The 15308-nt window shown below is 36.0% G+C and overlaps 1 protein-coding gene across 1 annotated transcript; it reads left to right on the top strand.

Moving 5' to 3' along the window:
• The first annotated feature begins 446 nt into the window (after positions 1–446).
• Positions 447–13614, top strand: LOC144442095 (organic cation transporter protein-like). Its single transcript, XM_078131365.1, has 10 exons — positions 447–833; positions 3457–3560; positions 4012–4166; positions 6540–6711; positions 7557–7725; positions 8261–8337; positions 9637–9845; positions 11556–11664; positions 12564–12773; positions 13440–13614. The coding sequence occupies exons 1-10, from the start codon at positions 447–449 to the stop codon at positions 13612–13614; spliced, it is 1767 nt and encodes a 588-aa protein (XP_077987491.1).
• The last annotated feature ends 1694 nt before the right edge of the window (positions 13615–15308 follow it).

Here is a 15308-nt window from a genome sequence, read left to right as displayed (position 1 = left end):
TTAATAGTTTCAGTACAACTCTGCAGTTCAATATCAAGACTCGCCACTGGGGGCGCTTAGAAGAAAAAAAAGCAGAAACGCGTTTCGTCTGACAAAGTCGTCTCATATAGCCTAGCCTTTTTCACTATCAGTGTACATTTATGACGTCATGGATAACCTAGGAAATGGAGCTGTGTCTTCCAGTAGCTACTGAAGTGTTGAACAATGTCACTATCAAGATTCTGTCAAACATTACATAAATCAAAAGATACTGAGATTGGTTGGTATAAATCATGATATTGACTTTGCATATCTGTTTTCAAAACTGATCATGTATCGCATTTTGCCGAGGTACGACGGACAGCGGGCGGAGACTGTACGAACTGCGAAAGGCAAAAGCACCCCTGGTCATTAGCTCTAAGGAGATTCAAGAAGTGTTCGAGAGAACCAAGTTTCCCCTTCTCGACATGAAACAGTTCGAAGAAGTTATCCAGACGGTTGGGCCTTTTGGTCGATACCAAAAGTTTTCCTTCGTCTTGATTTTCGTGATTGGTGGCTGTACCGCCTTCTTCCAGCTAGGTAACACCTTCTTCAGTGCATCGGCTGACCACTACTGTAGAGTTTACGACGATCAAACATTCGCTGATGTCTCTCCAGTAAAGAATTGCACAATTCCATATTCTACAGATGGTGATGATATCGTCTGGAACAAATGCAAGAGATATGATATACATATAAATACATCCCAGGAAGTGACTGCCGAGGTTTGCTTCCCTCGTAGTGAAGATACACTAAGCTGCGACCAAGCATGGGTTTACGACAAGACTTGGTATGAAAATACTGTTGTCTTTGAGGTGGGTGTAATTTGACTTGAAAGGAATCACCGCTTTACATTAATTTGTAAAATATAACAAAACAGTCACATACGAAGATATAATCACTAAACATTACAAGAAGTCACATTTGTAAAGTCATTTGTATATAAATGTAAATTCCCTTGTTCCTGTTGTGTTATATATATATACAACCCATAACACCAAAGTAAAGCATTTTCTGTATATACCACAATTGTTTAAAGCATCCATATCAAGTGTAAAAGTATACTGTTTCATTTGATAATTGACCATATTAGAAAGGCCACATGCTAGGCTTGTAAATAAACTAATATTGAAACAGTATACTTTACACTGATATGAATGCTGTGAAGGAGTGTAGCACATAGAGAAAGTGCTTTACTTCAGTGTTCCTTGTTGTGTATATATATATATATATATATATATATATATATATATGTTATATGTTATATGTGTTATATATATATATATATATATATATATATATATATATATATATATATATATATATATATATATATATATATATATATATATATATATATGTTGAGGGTAGAAGAAAATCAAGTCGGGTTTTTCGTCTCTACAAGCCTCTACGTCTCTACAAGTCTCTACGAGGTATATTCAGTACATCAACATCTCCTGACGAGTGATTTACTCACGAAACAGGCTTGTAGAGACGAAAAACCCGACTTGATTTTCTTCTACCCTCAACATATACTCCGCTCTGCGTGCAGACGTATCGAGCACTGTACTACGGACAAATCTTACCACTGACTTCCTATATATATATATATATATATATATATATATATATATATATATATATATATATATATATATATATATATATATATATATATATATATATATATATATATATATATATATATATATATATATATATATTGTCTGATGATCGCTCCAAGCGTGAAACTCTGAGTAACGACTTATTACATCCTTATTCTTTTGAATTAAGTATATATATGAAATATATATATATATACACACACACAAATGAAAGAAGCAAGTGTGTCGTTACATTATGGATTTACACTGCGGGCCGTTTCACAAAAGGATCATCAGGTGTATGTGTGAGCCGGTGGACTCGCTGAAGTTTGTGTAGAGTGCCAAGATGTGTTTGCAGTCAAATGGGCCATTGACCTCTGTGTGTACACAAAAATATATGTTATAAATTTATCCATATTATATATCCAAATGTCTAGTCCTGCTTACAGACGGAGTACTGGAAGCGATTCTGATATTGTCCACAAACACCAAGAAGGAGAGGGACACTGTCAAAATCACGTCCCGACTTATAATTACTCTGCAAGCAGGACTACGAAATTCCGTGGTACAAGCATTGGACATACACTTTGTGCCCCATCCCGTGAAAATACCATTCTATATATACTTTTTATATACCCATTGGATATGCATTCTCAAGTTGATCTCAAGTAGGAGGGTAGATTTGAGGAGGCTGGTCTAATATTTTTCATGTAATAGCAGGCGACTTCTTCTAAAATGCGACCAATCCACCCATTTCATTATTTTTTCCCCAAAATTAAATACATCGGCCTCGTTAATACACTGGTAAACCTTTCAAAAACGTCAGATCCCGGCCAATCTTCTCTTATACTCATTATATACACACAACTTGGTATCAAATGGACTTATTTCGACCCCATGTATGTAGTCTTGTGTTTAGCATCAGGGCTGCAAAACTCTACCAAAGTCAGTGGGTGAAAGTGGTGGATAATTAGCCCACATACTTGTCTTGGTGTTGCTCTCTCGTGACAGAGACAAGTAACTTACTTGTCTGTGCTCATGACAAGAAGCTCTCAACACCAGTGGTGAGTGACATCTCTCACAATATTTAGTCCAAAGGAAATGCTAATTCTCGCAAACCAGAGCTGTTATTTCCTCCGCGACACTGCGAAATAACGCGGCTGTGATTTACGACGATGGAAAGACATACATACATACATACATACATACATACATACATACGTATACATACATACATACATACATGCATACATCCATCCAGCCATCCATACACACACACACACACACACACACACACACACACACACACACACACACATACATACATACATACACATATACATACATACATACATACATACACACACACATACATACATACATACATACATACATACATACATACATACATACATGTATGTATGCATGCATGCATGCACGCGCGCACACACACACACACACGCACGCGTGCATGCATGCGCGCGCACACACACACACACACACACACACACACATACATACATACATACATACATACATACATACATACATACATACAAGAGCTAGTATAAACCATTGACAAGAATCTTTATTAGATTAAGAAGAAGTTTAGGTGCCAGAGACATGTGCACCCTTGAGTCCAACATTTGTACCTCGTTTCCACACTAAGCTTACATACAACAAATATTTTTTATCTCATACCCTGGAAATATAATTTTTCTGTCTTGAGTTCCATCAGTAATTTTGGCCAGTGACAACTATAATTTTGAAAATCCTTCAGCCCCCCCCTATCAAATAGTGTACCCCAAGTTGTCATTTTTGTCTCTTTTTCCAGTATGATCTGGTTTGTGATGACGATTGGATGAAGCAACTGTCCAAGTCTATTGTACCACTTGGTAACTTAGTTGGTGCTTTGGTATTTGGCCAAATATCCGATATGTGAGTTTCAATATTTAAATTTAGGCTAAACGTTGCTTGAAGTCATTATTTATTGGAAACATTTCTTTCTATGGTTAGAATCACAATATCTTATATTCTCAAGATAATTCAAATAAGCTATCTATGATAATATCAAGTAAATGAATTGATTACTGAAGCTGAATAAGAAATTCCATGAAAATTGGTTTAGGATGAAACTGAGTTTGGTATGTGATTCATTGATTGACTTGTTCATTCCCTATATATTTATTAACTAAGTCAGTCAGTCATTGACCGATTGATATGTTCATTCATATTCGTTCGATTGTTCGTTCGTTCCCTCCTCCATTCATTCATGATCACTCATTCATTCATTTGTCCATCCATCCATCCATCCATCCATCCATCCATCCATCCATCCGGTTCCTACACCCATCTTCAACTTGATAGTTTTCATCTGATTCTTTTTTAGCTTTGGGAGGAGACCAGTTTACATCATCACTTTAATCAGCTCTGTTGCCATAGCAATTGCAACATCTTTTGCACAAAGTTACACGATGTTTATCATCGGACAATTTTGTCTCGGGGTCTTTCCAAATGCTTACTTTATTACTAGCCATGTTATGTGTAAGTTTAACGTTTCTCTAACTATCTTAATTTCAAGTTGTGCTTAGGTATTACAGATAAAATGATGTAGGTTTGGTGTTTCACTCATGGGACATTACAGCTAAAATGATGTTGGTTTGGTGTTTCACGCATGGGTATTACAGCTAAAATGGTGTTGGTTTGGTGTTTCACTCATGGGACATTACAGCTAAAATGATGTTGGCTTGGTGTTTCACTCATGGGTATTACAGCTAAAATGATGTTGGTTTGGTGTTTCACCCATGGACATTACAGCTAAAATGATGTTGGTTTGGTGTAACACTTTCACTCATGGGTATTACAGCTAAAATGGTGTTGGTGTGGTGATTCACCCATGGGTATTACAGCTAAAATGATGTTTGTTTGGTGTTTCACTCATGGGACATTACAGTTAAAATGATGTTGGTTTGGTGTTTCACTCATGGGTATTACAGCTAAAATGGTGTTGGTTTGGTGTTTCACTCATGGGACATTACAGCTAAAATGATGTTGGTTTGGTGTTTCACTCATGGGTATTACAGCTAAAATGATGTTGGTTTGGTGTTTCACTCATGGGTATTACAGCTAAAATGGTGTTGGTTTGGTGTTTCACTCATGAGTATTACAGCTAAAATGATGTAGGTTTGGTGTTTCATTCATGGGTATTACAGCTAAAATGGTGTTGGTGTGGTGTTTCACTCATGGGTATTACAGCTAAAATGGTGTTGGTTTGGTGTTTCACTCATGGGTATTACAGCTAAAATGATGTTGGTTTGGTGTTTCACCCATGGGTATTACAGCTAAAATGATGTTGGTTTGGTGTTTCATTCATGGGTATTACAGCTAAAATGGTGTTGGTTTGGTGTTTCACTCATGGGACATTACAGCTAAAATGATGTAGGCTTAGTGTTTCACTCATGGGAAATTACAGCTAAAATGATGTAGGCTTAGTGTTTCACTCATGGGACGTTACAGCTAAAATGATGTTGGTTTGGTGTTTCACGCATGAGTATTACAGCTAAATGGTGTTGGTTTCGTGTTGGTTTCATTGCTATTCTTTTACAGTGCAGTAAAAGCAGGCTTCTAATGAACACATTACACATGGACTTGATGTTTTTAATGGCTTCAATCGTGTATTTTCTAACTGATAATCAGCATATCAACTTGACTACTTCTCCATCCCCACTGTGCATGGCACCTATATAATCTTTGTTTCTTTTACAGTAGAAGTTGTCCGAGTGTGTGTAAAAAAACAAAATGTATCAGTGTATGAGTGAAATGCCCAAGCAATCTCATGTTAGCTGTAGCAATAACTTTTTAAGATATAGGCACATTATTCCCCAACATTTTTCTTCATTCAGCTGAGGAAAATACGAGTGACCTAAGGGGCCTTGTCACTACGAGTCATTAAACGAGTAGTGACAAACCATAATGGCACGAATATTTTCCGGTTAAATGAAGAAAAATATTGGGAAATAATATAATTATTTTTCCTAAAGTATAATTTATTAAAAAATTGAAAAAATAATATCGATTTTGAACGTATTTGTCTCATATTTCGAGCATCACAAAACCAGTGACGTAGACACATGTTGTCATGACGTAGAACTACCAGGGTATATAATCTATATTTTCTGTTCAAAGAAAATAACTTGGCTTGAGTTTGGTATGATATACATTGACGAGGAATAGGTTTTGTCTGATCATTCTCACAAACCAGAGACGAAAATTAGTAACGATGGTCTTGGACGGTGCCGTAAAAGAGGCTGTGGTTTACGACGCGACGTGTGTCTGATAGGCATTAGGTTGTGTAAGCCAACATCCCCTTTTACGACATCAGTCACTTTGTGATTACTGAGTTTCAATGGACATTGATTTGGTACATTTTATGGAATGAGGGGTAGGGGTTGTGGGGGTGAGGGTGAAGAGGATATAGTAAATCGGAACGTCAGAGTATGTTACACTACAAGAAATACAACCAGTTACAGTCAAGCATGAACAAGCTCAACTTGATACAAACAGGGGAAGTAAACAAATGAATTGAATAAAGATCACTTGGCACAGCATGTTGCAAGTACAGAGACTTATGCGTTACATTTCATTCTTTGATAACAAGAGTTTTATATCCTCTTTATGTGGGCATGGAATGCAAAAGGGAAACGAAACACTACCATACTTACAACATGTAGCATTTTAATAGCAGACAACATATTCTTTATTCTGTAGACTATATCTTTATACTAATGAGTCAATTCTCATTTTATTTGACTGCATAAATATTAATTATATAAACATATCAGTTTCTTTGTTGTAGATGTTTTCGGATTGCATTTATTTTATATCCATGTCGCTGTTTTCTTTCTTCCAACTTCTAAGTGGTGGAAATGGTTGGTCTCAACTATCGAACAATGTGTGGTGCTTTGCCCCATGTTGGATTTAGTGTTTTCTACATGTTGCTAGGAGTTATTGCGTTGCTATGTGGTGGAGATTGGCGAATGATTCACCTTGTCTGTGGCTGTATATGGGTATTATTCCTGCCTTCTATTTTGTAAGTCTAAATTATGTTAACTACATGTATGCCTCTGTAGCGTCACAAGCAGAGGGTCTATGTCTGAAATTAGTACTACTATAGACGGGTGGTACTAGAGATGCTTTTGTTTGTGAGGATTTTGTCATCCTGTAATCAAGATAGTTTAAACATTGAAAGTACTGCACTGTACTGTACTGTACTGTACTGTACTGTATTTTTGTGCTGTGCTGTGCTGTGCTGTGCTGTGTTGTGTTGTGTTGTGTTGTGTTGTGTTGTGTTGTGTTGTGTTGTGTTGTGTTGTGCTGTACACGACAAGATCACAGAAGTCATCAAAAACACCACCCTACTGCGAGTACTAATAAATTATTATTCAATAAATTATTTCATCCTGTCGCAAAAGTTACGATGTTTCTAGTTTGTGTCTATCTTAGTTAGCAGAAAGCTCGGTTTCCGCTGTCGTACTGACAAGTTTCCCAACTTCCCAGCTCGTACGTGACCAAGCTGTGCCAATTTCCTCCGAACTCAGGAAAGATCACCTCGTGTTTTAAGTGACTGTGTCAATTTCATTGAAACCTTGAGCAAAGAGCACATAGGTTTGCATATATGCACCTTTGTACCAAGCTGTGATACTGTAATATGGCTGACAAAGTGATAACAAGGGAAGAATTCCCATTGTAAGTGTTAAAAACAGAGAATCTATGGTTAATGTTAAAATGTCAAGATCAGTTATCGATGATCTGTAAGGTAAGCCGTGACGGGGCGCCCTCACACATCGTATCTTATAGTCTTTGTGTATCTCTGTACCACCGTATTCTTCTCATATTTTATCAAATCAATTAATCTCTTGTTTCGTGTTTTGTCAGTTTTTTCACCGAGACTCCGATGTGGTTGCTGCAGAAACATAAGTATGACAAATGTACGAAAGTCCTCCAGCGTTTTGGCAAGTATAACAAGACCACTTTTCCGGACGATTATTTCGAAGAGGAAAAGAAACTGCACCAAAAAGGGAAAAACGAAGTCGACGTTCCCAAGGTTTGATTTACAAATGAAAACAACTCAAACTTGTAACTCAATAAATTGTAAAAGATGATAATAAATGATGGCATAAAATCTTGTTAATCACAAACACTATATATATATATATATATATATATATATATATATATATATATATATATATATATATATATATATATATATATATATATATATATATATATATATATATATATATACCGCAGTGACAGAGCGCAATAGTTTTGGTAGTACTGGAACTCTTTCTTGGTTGTAACTCGGAGTTTCACGCATTGTGCGATCATCAGACAACTCAGACAATATATATATATATATATATACATTGTATATTGCATTTTTGCAAAGTATTGAGTTACAAACGCAGACTTTCTCAGTGTTTTTCATGTAGAAGGTATGGTTGCACTTGTTCATCTGACAGAGAACATGAACAGTAGTCTATATCAACTTTTAATTGTCAATTTCATGTCAACGTGAAAATTAAAAATGCCACGTGGATACACAATTTACAGTGAATCTTCACTATTCTTTACAGGAACGAGAACACACACTAGTGGACCTTTTTAAAAGTCCGAGGTTGCGACTTAGGACATTGGTTGTGTGTTTTAACTGGTAAGTTAGTTTGGTTGAAATTCCTTCATTTCTACGTTGACATCAAACCTTTATCTATTGGTAAGGTATGACAAACACATCTACAATTAGGTAAAAAAATTAGAGTGTTTCCGATACCTCGACTGACCCCAGTTTAAGCCGCCAACCGTAACCCAAACATTTTTTTACCATTTAAAACAAAAAGATAAGAAATTGTTTTGTCTTCTTGACTTTCATACACATCTTTTTCTTTCCCTGGCGATGCCTGTACATATATAATTCATCAAACTGTCGACACAGAAGGGGTATTCTGGCCGACGTCTGGTTTGGTTTTGGGTCAAAGCATTATTTTTCAAAACAAATGTATAACAATTAAAAAGGTAAAATAAATAAAATAAAATAAAAATAAAATAAAAATAAAGTAAAATAAAATGAAATAAATAAAATCCCGACCTACCTACCCTATTCTCTGGGGTCATGTTATCGGATAAAACACAATTATTTTTCCCGCCTTATTAAACCATTGCAAGCAATGGACTTTATTGCAGAAACATAACTTTGTATTTGCACGGCGCGAATGTTGACAAGAAGAGCGCCATCTATCAACGATTGGGATGTGGTATTGTTAAATCTGCACTAGCTGCAACTGTTTCATTGTTGTTCATTAGTATAAAAAGACATTGTATTTGATAATTCGTGGTATATATAGTCTGTAGGCAGTGTAGTCGAAAGTTGAAATATTGATTGGAAGCTCGATTTTGAATCTGTCACCATGTTTAAACTGTACTATTTGTAATTGGCGTATCAGTTTTCAATACAACCACAATATATTCACTGAAGATTGTTAAAATACCAATAATTAGACATTGTTAACATTAATGTTAACCAGTGATTGGTATTATCCGTACGTTGTACAGAAAATTGTTGAAATTGTGATCGTCGTTGAGGGCGATGTTTTTGGGTGCGGTTCCCAAAATAAATGTGATTTTATTTATCGTTTATACAGCTACAGAAATACAAACATGGTCTATATAATTAATGTAGCGCCTCTCTCTCTCTCTCTCTCTCTCTCTCTCTCTCTCTCTCTCTCTCTCTCTCTCTCTCTCTCTCTCTCTCTCTCTCTCTCTCTCTCTCTCTCTCTAGCAAAAGCACACCCTCACCCACACACACACACACACACACACACACACACACACACACACACACACACACATATTAATAAGACTTGTTTAATATAATCTACGTTCCTTGACACCCATTTCAAATTCTCATTTTCTGAGTAGTCTTGTTTGTTGATATATTGCCTCTCTTTCATCTCAGGTTTTCATGTAGTTTCGTATACTACGGTATTTCTCTGAACACAGACCAACTGGGTGAAAACCCATACACAACGTTCATCTTATCTGGTTTCGTAGAAGTTCCTGGTTGCTTGATGGCATGGTGGTTGATGAATGCTATTGGTCGACGCTGGTCACTGTGCGGTTTCTCAATTATCGGAGGATTAGCTCTCATTCTAAGTGTACCACCCCGTATGTCAAAGTTTACTTGTCGAACGAGTTCTTTATTCCAGAATTTAAAAAGATGTATTACTAAACTCTTGTAATGACCATGAAATGAATTAGTTTCATATTCCTACAAATGTGTGACCTCCTTGGTGTCCCGATGAACATAATATGAAGCCTATTCTAGAAATGAAAAATTGCATACTTGCTTTCAAAGGTTGCCTTTTCAATCCGGGTTCAGTTATGCTACTAGAAAATGACAACGTGGCATAGATACAATGTTTGTAAGTTAAAACACGTGTTGCAGTTTCTCTTACTGTAATTGTTGCGTTAGTTTCGATTTTTTCCGTTCCATGGGTTTAAACAAAAAAAAATACAACTTTAAACTACAATTCCAATTGTACAGACTCAAATAGACGGATCGATGTAGATCTGCATCGCAAAAGTTGGGCAGATTTTCTGCTAAGTTACTCCTCACCTGCCCAAAAATATTGTACATTTCCTAACCTCAACATTTAACACCAAACCCTCATTACTCAAGGAATGTTCTAAAGGCCCGGTTACACGATGCAACTCGACTAGCAACGCACCGTGCAATTCGTCGCATGCGACGAATTGCATCGTGTAACCGCCTCGTCGCAGTTGCATGCGACGTTGCAAGGTGCGTCGCAAGGAAACCGACATGTCGGTTTCCTTGCGACGCGTCGCAAGTTGCTTCTCGAGTTGCTTCGTGAGTTGCACCGTGTAACCACTTCGTCGCGTCGCAAGCAATAACCTTTGACATATACCTACGTGTCAAATGACGTTCAATGTTATGGCCGCCATGTTTTTAGTATAAATATTCTATTTCAGCAAGTATTTTTTATATAATTTCGATTTATCACCACGATTACCACTTATAAATAGTATACAATGTCTATGAATGCTTGATTTCCGCTGAATATCATTTTATTTCCAACTTGAATGCAAGTAGCGACATCGGAAAGATCAACATCGCCCTAAACGAACTTCGAATTGAATAGAGTTTTACTATCAATACCTCAACAAGTTTTCAGTCATTTTATTCGTAAATATTAGCAATTTCATAGCATTTTTGCCAAATTCCTGCCGCAAGAAGACTTGACCTCGATGACCTGTAACTTTTATATATTTACGCATGTGCAACAGTTAGCTCTTGCGACTCACCATGCAACTAGTTGCATCGTGTACGCGCTCCCGTCGCAGTTGCAAGCCTCGTCGCATGCGACGAATTGCTTCATGAGTTGCATCGTGTAACTGGGCCTTAAAGCACCCTAATTACGTAATAAAACGACACAAAATAGCCAAGTACTTAAAAATTTAAAAACAAAACTAATATTATGCTACTATTATTTCAGCTGTAGTTTCTCAAGCAGATAATTTTTGTTTTTGCTGGAATAATATAATTCACTGTGTAGAAATCTCAACAAAAATTTATTTCATCATTACCTCATTCCCAGATGAAGATGATTGTCAGTCGTCGGCGTATTGGAAGTCTATGATATTTTATTGGTGCAATCTTGATGGATGGAATTAATTTTTGTTGAGACATTTATTCATGTTCTAGGGTTGAAGGTTAAGATGCCACATTTGCCAGGCTAATTGTCAAAACGTTTCACTGAGAAATTCAACTCAAGTTCAATTTTCAAGCATTTTGTTAATGTAATTTGAATTTCAAGATTCCCTTTTTATTATGCAATGTTTTCCAAACGATTTCAGAAATTCCCGAAGTATCTGTGGCCATAGCTCTAGTAGCCAAACTATGTATTGCGGCAGTGTTCAATGTAGTTTTTGTTTACGGAATTGAGATCTTCCCTACAGTCGTCAGGTAGGTTTCACGTCACGTCACGTCACATCATCATCATCATCATCATCATCATCGTCATCATCATCATCATCATCATCATCATCATCATCATCATCATCATCATCAACAACAACAACAACAACAACAACAACAACAACAACAACAACAAACGAATTTCATTCATTGTGGCAAACTTGTATATAATCAAAATTTTTAGAAGGGGAAACGACTAGTGACAACGATTTGCAACATTCAAAATTCAAATAAATTTTACTCAATTATTAATAAGTTTTTTTTCAAACTTTGTAAAGATGATCATGGGTCTAGGGCCATGGTTTTTCATGTTTACACCATTATCATGCGCCGTGTAAAAGGGTACTGTCAAGGCCAACAAAATATCACTTAACAGATAAAAAAAATAAGCAGTAAAAAACCCACATGATTTTGAAATAGGCTCTCATTCAAACTTGTACCTTTATTGTGTGACTACATTTAAGTAAATAAAGCCATGTTAATAATTTATAATTCCATAGACTTACTTGAGAAACCTGTCCTTAATACACACCTCCTATTACAAAGAATTACATATGTTGAAAAAAGAGTTTGGGGTGTTACTGTATTTGTCTACGGGTAGTGTACTATATTTTGCACCCAAAATGATTCCATAGTGCACAATACCCTCACAGAACTTTCGTGTATAGAATTCATCTCAGACTAAAGTGGTCTGATAATATAAGCGTTGTTACATGTCATCTTCACATTGTTTTAGAATATCCATTTTGAACATGATTCGAACAAACATGATTAAATGAGAGAAAACAGTAATATTTGTGTGTGTTACTGCCAAAAACTACTCTTACGGACAAGACACGTTCAACTTGAAGAGTATATCATTTTTTGCTACTATTCTGTATTGACAGAAATGCAGGTATGGGTGTATCGTCTATGTCAGCTCGTGTTGGTAGCATCACAGTACCATATGTGGTGTTATTGGATGTTTACTGGGCTCCGTTACCATTTGTTATAATGGGTGGTACATCAGTGATTGCCGGGTTGACAGCACTCTATCTACCAGAAACAAGAAAACGAAAATTACCAGAAACGATTGAGGAGGGTGAAACTTTTGGAACGTAAGTTAGACTGACGGAATCAATGACCAGAATTACATGAAATGTCAACATTCTTGTTAAAGTGTCACAAGCTGAACCTACAAGCTTTTTACTCAAATGAAAATACTTACAAAATAATAAATATAAATTATTCTAGTACATTCGTAAAGTCAATGCATGCTTTCTGTGACATAACAATTTGTGTTCTAGCATTATTAGAACTGTAGATTGCATAGTAAACAGTTCCTGTACATTTTTGAAGCGTATAATAAATTACGTCATTGGATCATTTATAAGTTCTAATACATAGGTTTGAGTTCAGTTAATTGCAAGTGGTGGTTATAAGTAATTCCATCAGTAAATAGAATACTTTGGGTACATTTTAATATCATACAGAAAAAAAGTACACACCAAAATATATAAACTCAGCTTGTGCCCCTTTAATGTAGTTTCTGGCATTTTGATTGGTCGAGCATTTTGATTGGTCCAGCATTTTGATTGGTCCAGCATTTTTATTAATCCAGCATTTTGTCAAATGAAAGTTAAATCACGTCAACTTCCTTAAATACCATAGGATCTCTTCCGTAGTAAATTATTAATTATTCAATGACAGCAAGAATATATTTTTCGCTAACGCCAGAGAAAATGGTCGGGAATGATTTGATGGTGTTTATGTGATTTCAACAGAAAACATTACAAGAAGACGGACGAAGAAAACCCAAAGATGAAATCCAAGAATGAAGAAAACGAAATGACATCTATAAGTGAACAAAGAGGTACGGCTGACGTAAACCAGGCAAATGGTGGTACGGACGGTGATAAGTCTAACACAAATAAAGCATTTGAAGACGATTCCAAATAATGAAAGTATACCTTTAGTCATGAAAATATTATAGGGAATAGTTACTAATATGTTTTTCAAGTGAAAAATAATGTGAAACGACAGTATCCAACATTTCATAAAGTTTGTCCAAGTTGATAGATATAATTTGCCGAAAATAACTTAGCCTTTCTTATACATATTGCCACCTTAAGCGGATATTTTTCCCAAGAATAGGTTTTAATCAAGAAATTGAATTGGTGGAAAGTAAACCATAGTATATCTATTATTTGTATGAAGCAATTTACTCTGGCCAGCTCTATTTCATAGAAAGGCATAGACACAGTCATTCTTACAGTTTCTAGCACATTCAAATACCAGTGAACATTTTTTCACATTGAAGTACTTTACAGGAAGAAAGTAATGCACCTTCAAACAGTTTTATCTTCACTATTTTACAGAATTGTAAACATAACATTACATTAGTAGTAGTACAGTAGTGAAGTTACCTTATTGGAATCTATCTAGTTATTTTTGAACATTATATCTTACGATATATTTTTTTGCAGTTGTGATTTTCCACCTCCTCCAGTGCATTGATTTATTTTATATTTGTATATTATAGAGATTGTGCTTAATTTCTGTCCTGGATTCATTTTATTTTAAATAACAGTATTGAACGTTGGTAAATGTGAAGGACAGAACCTGTTATTGAAGCAATAGGTTACACCACAGGCAACTAAGAAGATACTTGTTTGTGGAATACACATAATGTTGTAAAATAGAAATGATGGTCAGTATATGTTTTTGATGCATTGAAAGTTTTCACTTTTGTGTCTGCATAGTCACTCAAGCTGAATCTGAAAAATTGTTGTTGTTGTTGTTGTTGTTGTTGTTGTTGTTGTTGTTGTTGTTGTTGTTGTTGTTGTTGTTGTTGTACAAGTATCATTTTTCATGTTGGGGACAAAGTCTTCATTGCATCAACGTTAACATCACTTTTCATCATCGAACAGTCTGTCTGCCTGTATGTCTGTCTGTCTGTCTGTCTGTCTGTGGCAAGTGTTTGATGTTTGAAATGTTTTGTCATGATTTGACAAGTGTTTTGGTTGGTGAGATACTGGCAGGTTGAACAGTGCACTCGAACTTGTGTGTCATGTCCCTGCCAAGAATTCTTTTCCAAGCGGCAATATGGTCCGTCTTTTTTTTCATCACCCACTTATATCCGGATTTATTTTTTCAAGCAACTCCATTCGGTATCTCCCCCTCCCCCAAAAAAATCTTCCAAATCCCCCGCCCCAGGATATCAAATGATCCACCACTAATATTAGATTAATTGATTATACTTCGCGCTTATCGGCCGGCCCGGATCCCCGGCAGAAGGTGTTATCGGATAATATCATCTGAAATCTAACTCTGGGTCTAAAATGTAAGTTAGATATTAGATTTTATCCGAGAATGGATATTTGTTCAATGTCGCGCCATCATGGGGAAATAAACTACATAGCTCAGATCACGGTCACTTGTGAACTAATATTCTATCCAAGAATGGTCATGATATAAAATATTATAGGTATTTACAACAAAAATGCCCTCACCAGTGTTCGTTTTTCGATGCAAACACTGCGGTGATGGTATTCTCTTGAATATTCGTACATTTCTAATAACGCCATTATTTTGCATTATGACCAACCTTGACTAGTTTAAGGATATTAGCTCACGAGTGACTGTGGCTCGCG

The sequence above is a fragment of the Glandiceps talaboti genome, chromosome 11 (genome assembly GCF_964340395.1).
Source record: "Glandiceps talaboti chromosome 11, keGlaTala1.1, whole genome shotgun sequence".
NCBI lineage: Eukaryota > Metazoa > Hemichordata > Enteropneusta > Spengelidae > Glandiceps > Glandiceps talaboti.
This window is presented reverse-complemented; position numbering and strand designations above follow the sequence as displayed.